At 36.3% G+C, this 10,929-nt stretch overlaps 1 protein-coding gene across 1 annotated transcript; it reads right to left on the minus strand.

Moving 5' to 3' along the window:
* Positions 1–1,195: 1,195 nt before the first annotated feature.
* On the minus strand, positions 1,196–4,529 carry HVA22A (HVA22 homolog A). The gene is made up of 5 exons (XM_089803259.1): positions 4,436–4,529; positions 4,275–4,301; positions 3,976–4,098; positions 3,619–3,859; positions 1,196–1,481 (listed from the first exon to the last, which is right to left on the minus strand). Exons 1-5 carry the CDS (start codon positions 4,489–4,491, stop codon positions 1,419–1,421), a joined length of 510 nt encoding a protein of 169 aa, XP_089659385.1. The 5' UTR covers positions 4,492–4,529; the 3' UTR covers positions 1,196–1,418.
* Positions 4,530–10,929: the final 6,400 nt, after the last annotated feature.

Genomic DNA, 10,929 nt, shown 5'->3' on the forward strand with positions numbered 1-10,929 from the left:
TCTCTCTTTCTTTCCCAAATACCATCACCACCAACCAACTTCCCTCTAGCATAATGCTAGAGAAAAGGAAAACAGGCATGCACATCATTGGAGCTCCTAATTCAGGCCTTCCAACTTTACTGCTATGGTAAATGCTGGTTCGCAGTTAACAAAATAGCTTCAACTAAGATAGATTAAGACCGTGTAAAAGGGTTGCTGTGCCCTTTCAAAAGAACACCCTTTTACCAGTATAAGAAAATGTCATAAGAAATTAAAAGAAGAACTCCCCTTACCTGTCAAGTGTGTTAAGTGGGTCAAGTGCCGCCCTTTCATTAAAACTCCCCTTTACCAGTATAAGAATATACCATTGAAGAAAAACGGGTGTATTAAAGATTAATGCAGCAAGAAAAAATTCAATGTGGAAAATTCAACAGGGAATAGATCCAGTAGCCGTCGGGGGGTCCAATGACCGTAGGGAAGAGACCCAACAGTCACTGGGGTTGAAAGACTGTTATGGTCGTTATAGATACCCACAATTAACTTTTAAAAAGTCCCAAAAATGATAACAGGTGTACTACTAATAGTTGATAACATGTACTAATAGTAGGTAATAACATGTGTACTAATAGTTGTGACACATGTACTAATTGTTGATATTTTTTTAGCTTTCTTGATTGTTGAGTGGTCCATTTGTGCCAAAAGTACTATTTTTTTTTGGGTGAGCAGCTATTAAGAGTGAAGAAAAAAGGAGTATCGGATGAACATTTTGAAATGACACTTTTTGACGACTTTGCACTCCACAGACTCTACACAGAGCTCTGTAAATGTGTAAACACACTACTGGAGGTTCACCGAAAAAATTGCCAAATTTTGACATATTAATTAAAAGTTGGCAAAGTTAGCTTGGGCAGCTACCGGATCTCTTCTCCTACAGAAGTCTGAGATTCCAATGAAGTGCTAAAGTAGGGCAAATTACAATCAAGTCGAATTCATTTTTCACTACAATATTCTTTCAGGGTCCAGTGTGTCATAAATATTAATTAATAACTGATTAACCATAGCTGCCTTAGGTTTTCCCAACGGTGGAAACTAGTATACTTTACTGCAACACTAGTAAAGAAATTTGCATTACTGTAGAATTCACAAATATGTTACTTCTGAACACGACATACACTCTCAGTTGTTCAATCAAATCACTAGAAACAGACATAAGAACTAATTGCAAACCACTCCCCATCCATGTTTGAAAATAGAAAAATATTTTACAGCATAAATCAGAGAAAGAACAAAATTATTCATAACCTCTGTACTAAAAGATGTTGTGTAATTAATTAGTTTACAGAAGTATTCGAGAAACTACAGCCACACTTGTGATGCAACTGGCAAATGCCAGCCACCATCCAATGTATGGTCCAATTGGTTTTGTAAGATCAACATCTCTAATACTCGTCATAATCATAGTCATGTTCTGTGATGATGCTAGGTTTCCCTTCCTTTTCAGCCTGCAAAAAATACAATATATAGCCGTAAGATAACTGGCAATTAACATGCATCTCTATTTTTGAGAGACATAGATGATAAAAACAACACAATTTTAGTATATGAAGACCATGGAATATATTGTAAAGAAGGGTGACAAACATTATGAGATACTAAACATCTAAGAGGAGACAAAAGATATTAGGCTAGTTAATATCCAGTTTTGCCATGTTAGAAAACTACATAGTTAACTAATTTTGAAATTGAAATTTCTGCAATGTACAGTTGTTTCATTGATTTAAAAGATATTGAGCTAGTTAATATCCAGTTTTGCCGTATTCGAAAACTACATAGTTAACTACTTTTGAAATTGAAGTTTCTGCAATGTACATTTGTTTCATTGATTTTTTCCTGTATGGACTATAAAGTAACTAACACAGACGCAGCTTATCCAGGAAAAATCTACAAAACCATATAAACAAGGTAGCAGAATGCGTACTAATGAAACAACATACATATCTGGTATTCAAATGCAAATCATAAACTTTGTTGGCTCTAATCTTGTCGAAAATGGATCTGCAACTTTAAGGCGGTGTACTTTCCATGCTAGATTAATCATAAACTTTGTTGGCTCTAATCTTGTTGAAAATGGGTCTGCATCTTTAAGGCAGTGTACTTTCCATGCTAGATAACCAACTCATGGATTTACGAAGCATGGGAAATCCAAAATTGACATCCTGTGTCACTGGGCACTGGGCCCTTGGTTTACTGTCGAACCCAAGTTTTGTTGAATGTAAGACTACAAAATTGAAGGATGAGACAGGGATCGTGCCCCAAACGAATTTGACAGAATGGATATCCCTTAGTCCTTTGGCTCTTAGCTGAAGAGGTTCAGCCATAGGTCGTGCTCCCGTATCTCATATTGGATGGCTAGCTAAACTTTTGTGGAGGACCTCCATTCAAAAATTAAGTTTTAACATCCCTCAGCTGTCCACCTTAAATCTATGGAAATAAAGAAACACTCAAACCACCTACTCTTAATTTCTAGCATATTTGACCGGGATTGTACCTTGAGAACTAATGCGGAGGCAGCCTTCAATGCTCAAGGTTCCTGAACTTGTTTTCAATAAAAATCCATAATTCTCATATTTCGTTGGAAGCTAGAAAGGACTGTTGTCCATGATCTCATAAGGCAGAGCACAAGCAGGAGGCTAGGAGCTCAAGACATTCTTGGAGAAAGGGTGGAAGGGTGCAAGACCGGGCTGATGGAATTGATACTCCTTGTCTGCTCATAACACACAGCAATTTTCAGGGGCTGAAGGGAATCTTGGAGGCTAGGTGCAAGTGCTGACAGGTCTTCTATGCAGCATTCCTCACCCAATTAACAAATGGGTAAAGCTGCTTGTCTGGTAAGTAGTTACCCTTGCCTTTGCAAATATTAAAGGATAAATGAGGAAATATAGGGAGTGAAACTAATATGTAATACTCAAGTCTTACAGAATCTACCAAAACCTCATAAAGTTATAATGACTGGTGAATATTACTTGTTTGAAATATATATATATATATTACTGAAAGAATAAAATTATCATTGATTTAATAACCAATTGTTAAGTAATCGACCTCTTTTGGTTAGGAGTTAAAAATCACGGATATTCTTTAGCCATAATTGCCCAATCATTCTTTTACCAAATCTCTGATTTTTTTAAGCATCAGGGACCTCACTGAGTTACCTTACGCTAAGCATCAGTGGCAGACTCATATTCTTTTAAGGCATCACAGGCGCTCCATTCAGCAAAACTTGGTGGACTTTGTGTGTCATTTGAGTGTCACTCCCAGTAGACAAGGGCCCCTTGACATACTAACAGAGACAGGCATAGTTTTTCTTTTATTTTTTTTATTTTTTAAGAAATTCGGCAACTCACTTTGTAAGAATTTGCTAACGATTGAATTAAAAGGGTACAAGAATAACCAAAAAATAGTCAATTGGCTGAATTACGCCATGAAGAAGAATTGTTCCCCGCTTCTGGGCCAAATCGTACTCTATCCATTCACTAAGATAGTTGGCATGAGAATTACCAAATCGCTTCTCCATTAAGGCAAAACATGTTTACGAGGGTTTTCAAGGGTTTAAAGATTTCTAAGAATCTTAAGACTTACCCTCCTGACGAGTCTATCAAATGCGTCGTGCCCATTATGTTCAATGTAACGTTCAACAACAACTCTTGTGCTAGGGCTGATATTCACGAGTTTCTTCTGCGCAGGATTGAACCTTGAATCAAATTTGGGGTTGAGAATGAACTTTCTCACATAATTTTCATATACGAAAGCCGCCCCATTGAACATAGGAAGCACCAGCCAACAGGTCGCAACGAGTTTCAGATAAGGCCAGAAAGGCAGCCTGTGTAAGGAAATCCAAACTAAAAGCATTATAACCCGACACATCTCATGTTCAAGAGGAAATTTTATCATTTCATAGGGGAAAAAAAAAAGAGAGTTAAAAAAGAGGATATTTACCATTCAAGGACCTTAGCGAAGGTAAGCTCAAAAAGAGTAATGAATGAATACAAAACCCAGTATGTCAGCCATTGCTGATCATCAAGCCGAGACGGAGTTTCTATAGCCCTAATGGATGCATATCTGCCAAAGCAGCAAAGCGCATTGCATTTAGATCAAAGCTCCCCAAATCGGCAACCAGGCACAAATAAATGACAAAATTGCTACATTTTGTTTTGTTTTAGCAATTAGTTTAACTCAACAAAAAACGAACACAACCCAGAACGCATAAAAGGGTTAAGGTATAATTTTGTACTTACAGAGGGTACATTAAAGTCACCACAGGCCTGCATGTTGAAAAAAAGAAGCACCAAATTCAGAAAATCTTCATCTATTCCATGTTTAAATTCTGATCTACAGAAATAAAGAATTCCAAATGCATAAAATCATAATTTGCGGTTGAGATTAGCTAAAAACACACCCTGCGAAAATGTCGATGTTGGATAAAACTGCTTTGAGAAAATTTCCCCACCCCATTGCTCTTAGCAGAAGTTGTGCTGCTTCTCTGTCAACTACAAAGTTTTGGTGAATATTGATGTTACAAATCCTTTCAACCGACTTTCTCAAACAGAAGGTAAGAACAACATACTTTATGCCAAGGAATTACCATTGTCACCCACTAAAATATACTTTTGATCACAACTTTTGACTAGTTTGAGAAATAAACACTGTTTTTAATAAATGTCACCCCAAAAGTGAAAATACACGGAGGATAGGAACCGACCAGCTCATTTCTTTACACCTGGTAGATGCCTCAAACAAGAACTTGACATCTATTCATCGCAATGGACACCGAAGCTCGAATAGAGATTGAGAGAACAAATAGCTTCGATTACATCTGAAGATTAATTGATTGTCTTGAGATAAACAAATGCAAGTAAACAATTGTTCTAGATTATTGAGCTGCAATTGAGTTAGGGATATAAATGCATTAAATTTTGAAAAATACAAGGATGATATTTAGACCTAAACTTGACGTCTACTTAATTGATATAAATGCATTGAATTTTTAAATATATTATGATGGTATTCAGATCCAAAATTGATGTCTATTTAATTGGGGTAAAGTTTTTTTAATTGATTTGTTAATGTGATAAAAAAATGAGATGAATTAGATATTTTTTATTTATTGGAAATTTTAGTTTTCGATCTTTTGATTTGATTGAGCTCTAATTATTATGGGATTAAATTTTGGAAGTGGATTAAACTAAATTGAAATTTATGTTATGAATTGGTTTATCTTAATATCTATAATTTATTCAATAGACATTGTTTGAGAGTTTGTTAGGTTAAATGTGATATGAAATTCTATTCTTTGATGTTTTGGTTTGATTAAATTGTCTTTATGAAATTTAATTCTTTATGTAGACTTAAATTAAATCCAAGTTGAGTACGGAGTTGGTTTGTCTTGATGTTGTACACTTAGAAAGTGACATTTTAAACCTTTCTATTCAAGTGATCACATGAATTGGAATTCCTAAATGTTGGCTTAGAGCTCCCTATCCATGGAGTGCAACGATGTGTTTTGAACAATAAGAATAGCTCTCAGCTGCGCCTTTGAGACACGACCCTTGCTAGTAAACCATGCAATGAGAGGTTCTTAAGACGAGCAAGAATGCAAGTGTCCACAAGAACTCTCAACTCATGTAATGCAAATCTGAACTAAGCTAGTATGAGATGCACAATGCAGCTGTACTAAGAAAATGTGAGTATTACAAATCCATGCTAATTAAACTAGGTGAGCTAGATTATTACAAAAGAGAAGCTATACCATATGAATCTAAGCTAACATGAAATGGTATGAGAGAATTAGACAAGAAAAATAGAAGTTCTCCACAAGCTCTCAAGAAGATCAACCAATAAACCTGCAACATAACAATACTCAAGAGTGTGGATCCTTTGAGAAGGGGAGAGCTTTTTCTTTTAAAGGTGCATGGACGGTGGAGATCAAGATCAAGATGAAGATGATGGACGATCAAGGGTGTGGGTTGACTTTAGGCATGATCCATGTGTAAGGGCAAGTCAACCAATGAGAAGTTGACTTTTCACGTAAGACAAAAAGTATTTTATTTTAATTTGTAAAATAGAAAAAGGACTTTATGTGTGCACATTGAGTGGGTTAGAAGAATGGGGTCTTTTATTTAAGTAAAAGTGGACATGTTATTTTAATCAAATAAGGATTTAGAACAATATAGTCAAACTATAGGTTATAATCAAATTAATTAATTTTTAGCAATTTGGCCTAGGAAAATGATTAATTAATTTAGCCAAAATGTTGCGAAAGGGGCTAATAGTCTAGATGACCATTTTTAGGTGATTACATTTGCCCCTCTTTGACTAATGTCTGATTGATCTAGGAAAACATGACGTCAAAGAATACATAAGCCAAAAAGGCAGCAATAGATAGAGAAATTTGATTCCAAAAAATAAAATGTAGAAAGAGATATCAAGTCATGAATGTACAGTCTGATAGCGATAGTATTGAACATTAGGATAGTGACAATATTAGAACTCAAGAAGAGTACTAATACTAAGCAAAGTAGATAGATTGAGAGCAAATGAAAAGATCAAACATATGCTCCTGAGAAATAGATAGCTATAGCAAGTGATTATCGGGATCGAAATCGAAATGAGGTGAAGGGAATGTAGAAATGAGCCAGTTATGAGAAAACAAAGATATAGAAAATTCCATAAGAGATATGAGATTAGAACCAAAGAGTGACCATAAAGCAATGATAGAATGCCCCAGTTTGACTATAGTTGATCGCGAATGATAAAGTATGCAAATGAGGTCAAATCAAGTTAAAAAGATGATTTAGAAGTGAAATGTGTGAGATGAAGTAGATATGAAGTGTGGAAAGGATGAAGATATGGAGAAACGAGGATGCCCCAATGAAGCTTCAAAGATTAGACCTCAAAAGATCAACTAATTGCATAAAAGAAGGTAGAATTTTGAAACGCGATTTTGACTATCAAGATGAACTTGGATTTTGATTTCGATCCCAAAAATGGATCCAGGATGTCAAAATTAGCTAGGGGTGTAATTTTTACAAAATTATGAGAAGTTTGAAAATTGAGTCAAAATGAGGTTAGAGGGCTATATAAGGGGTCCAAGGGTAATTTTCAATTCATTTGTCTTTTATGGGAGCTTTTAAGTGATTTAGAGAGAGAAGATGACTTTAGCAAGTGTTCCAATCCACTGACATCATTTTGAGCATAGTCGGTTGCATAATCGACCACTTGAGTATGAGGCCCTAGTAAGTCATCAAAATTTTATCACCTTTTGGAGCATTTTTGGCACGTTTTAAGGGTTTTGAAAGGAAATATCGCATGATACTTTAAAATTATTGCATGGGTACTTTAAAAAAGATTGCGTGATATTTTTGTCAACCATAAAGTATTGTACGACCTAACAAATTGTAGCACCTTAGCTATACCCAAATGTCATCTTACATGGTGTGAAATGTCACCTCAGAAAAAAGTATTGCTCAGGTATTATGAGAAGTATCGCGTGATACGTAATCAACATAAAGTGTCACCTATACATAGTTAAAAGTGTCACACAGTTTATTTTTTAGCTTTTTCTGCCTATTTGAGCACCATTTTTTGTGGTTTTGCTTGGTTAATGATGTTTATAGTGTATCTTGATGTTTCTGATGTTCATTTGACTTGGTTTTGCAGATTGTTTTTCCTGCACTTCATACTCGAGCCCCCAAAGTGGTGGGGTTATGCATCCATCATCTAAATGATGATGGGAATGCCGCCATATCGAGTATGGGGCTGAAGTGGGCGACACACATGCCCCATATACGGGTGAATCATGGGCTATTGAGTGCTTTGGTTGAGCGGTGTCACAACGGACACAACACCTTCCATCTGTTGACTAACGAGGCTACCATCACATTAGAGGATGTATATTGCATCCTTTGTGTTCCCTGTTATGGTGATCGGATGACTTTTTAAGTTATGGTTGCTCCTTTGTTGTTAAGTTTTTGATATCCATATGAGATGTACTAACATGAGTTTTGTATGTCATAGGTATATTACGATAAGATCCTGATAGAGGGGAGGTTAGTCATACAACAGATATTTCAGGATGTTACTATCTTGGATTGCCACTTGAGCTGGGAGAGACTTATAGATGAGTATGGAGATGATCATCCATTGCCTTGCCTTATGTGTTCTTTAGTTGTTGATCAGGCTTTGGTTACCAATAGGGGCCATAAGGGATTCCCACTAGGATGGGGCAAACTAGTAGCAGATTTGCTTGGGAAACCTCAAAGGATGGCATGGGGACCTATGATTCTTGCAAATATGTATAGGGAGCTCCATGAGATAGCCTACTGAGAGGGGTGGACATGGACATGTGGTACAATATTGGCCCAGGTATGGGCGTGGGAGCATATCGTAGTGATTCGATCATGGGTGTAGCCGTGAGAGTGCAGTGAGCCCTTCATTTTTAGGTATACAAGGTTCATTCCATAGAGTCATAGTGGAGATGTGACTTAATACTGACATCTCTTTGATGAGCTCACTTCATTTGTCTAGTGGCCCTATCATGAGTGCCACCGATGGTTTGACACATGGGAGCTTTAGTATATGCATTATAGTCGGCCATTAGTCGGGAGAAATTCAGTTACAATGGAGCGCTTTGTCATTAACTGAGTATGACATCAATTTGGTGAGTGGTAGGGGATCTTAGTGGAGACTACCACTTATGCACAATTCCATGATGAGGAGGCACAACGTTGGCTACCCATGCTATATTATTAGGCCACCCTGAGGGAGACAACTTTGATGCGAGAGCCTTAGGTCTATCGTCTAGATGTGGCAGATGCAAGAGTAGACCCAATGTATATGTATGAGATGCAAAGGCACTCGTTCCTAAGATTCATATGACCAGATACCCTACCCATGGTAGTAGGATAGGGGGAGATGGAGGAGATAGTGGAGGAGGTGGATACAGTGGTGGCAGGTGCATGTCAAGAGTAGTTTCCGATCTGGTGGGAGGAGATGGAGAGGAGGAGGAGGAGTGTCCATTGAGATGCAGGAGAGTGAAGTAGGCAGAGGTAGAAAAGGAGTAGCTTGTTGGAGGAGATGGAGAGGAGGATGAGCATCATGCCAGGATACAAGCCTTGTAGGCAGAGCTATAGATAATGCAAGTTGCACTAGCTATGTGAGATCAACAACTGATAGACAAGAAGGCACGGGGGGATGAGCTCTACAGGGAGTGAGATGCTGCTAAGCAAGAGTTTGCATATCATGGGGCATGAGTCAACATATAGAGGTGTGGTGCCGCTAAGACAGGGGTTGCTAGATTATTCAGAGCGAGCAGGAAGATTGGAGGGTGTTGTACAACCACTAGATAGGAGGCACACTCCACCTTGATGACCACCACCAACCCAGAAAGGTGGGAGTTAGGCCTCCATGTGCAAAAAATGTACTCTCAGAAAGTGTCACACTGTAAACCCTTCTATTCAAGTGATCCCATAAATAGGAATTCTTTAATGTTGGCTTAGAGCTCCCTATCCATGGAGTGTAATGGTGTGTTTTGAGCAATAAGAATAGTTCTCAGCTAGGCGTTTCAGACACAACCCTTTCAAGTAAACCATACAATGGAAGGTTCTTAAGACAAGAGCAAGAATGCAAGTGTCATGCCCAAACTACGAGGGCAAAACACAATTTTTTTATTTATAATAATTAAATTACTCTAAGAGAAATGATTGAGATAACATTTTAAGTACAGGTTCGCTACATTACGTCTTAAGATTATAACATGAGGACGATTACATCGTCAAGATATTAAAACTTTTTTATACAATTGATATTGATCATTAATTAACAAATTATTAATTAGTCTACTAAAATAAAATATATGGGACTAACCACCTTTAATTAAACCCATTAATATTTACATCTAATGCTAACTATCTTTAAACTAAGTTAATTTAATAAATCTATTTACTAAAACCAAATTAACAAGATTCTATTTAATACTAACATCTCTAAAATCTAAAACTCATCTTAAATCTAAACAAAAAATTTAATCGAATTTAAATTAAATCTAAACTAAATTTAATATAAATTTCATACTAAACTAATTTAACGTAAACTAACTAACTAAATCTAAAATTTATCTAACCATTTATAAAATGAGTGTCTAATCTTTAAATAGAACTTAACGTTACAATTTAAATAAAATTTAAAACTATCATTTAAAACGTGAAATTAAACTAGTATTACTAAAGAAATATATATAAAATTTAAACAACATAACTCTAACAATTTACAATTTAAACTAATTAAAACTAAATACTAAATTCACTTACTAATTAAAACTTATTAATAATAAAACTATTAAACAAACTAACTATCATCATAATCTAACCTAACTACCCCTACAACACGTAACCCCTACAACACCTACCCCAAGGTCAAATCGACCTATACCATAGGCATGAGCACTTCCCAAGTGCTGCACTTGGGACAGCGCTCTGCCCGAGGTCGCACTAAGGCAGACCTCCAACCAAAAACGTGCGGCCTGCATTTTATTTAAGGCAGAAACTAAACAAATAAACAAGCAATGTTTCTCCAAAGATGAGCGCTTCAAACAAGAAGATGGGACATGGGAAAAAGGTAAGATTTAAACACAAGGAAATCCCTTCATCCCAAAGCCCCACGTTGTGACAAGCTCCAGGTCAGGGGGGGTAGTACAGGGATGACATCATCAGTTTGATGACACAAAGACTTGCAACAACCAAACTTATTAAATAAACATTTCAGATCTAACTTCTACCAAGGGTGAGGAAAAAGCATTTATGTTATAAAGTTTTATAGATAGCAAGGATAGATATTAAGGATATTTTATTAAGTTTTTTTAATCTCTTTCTTTATATTGATTTTATTATTGTGTTT

Source organism: Cupressus sempervirens, chromosome 10 (genome assembly GCF_028749045.1).
Source record: "Cupressus sempervirens isolate cs-2001-9-10 chromosome 10, ASM2874904v1, whole genome shotgun sequence".
Classification (NCBI taxonomy): Eukaryota; Viridiplantae; Streptophyta; class Pinopsida; order Cupressales; family Cupressaceae; genus Cupressus; species Cupressus sempervirens.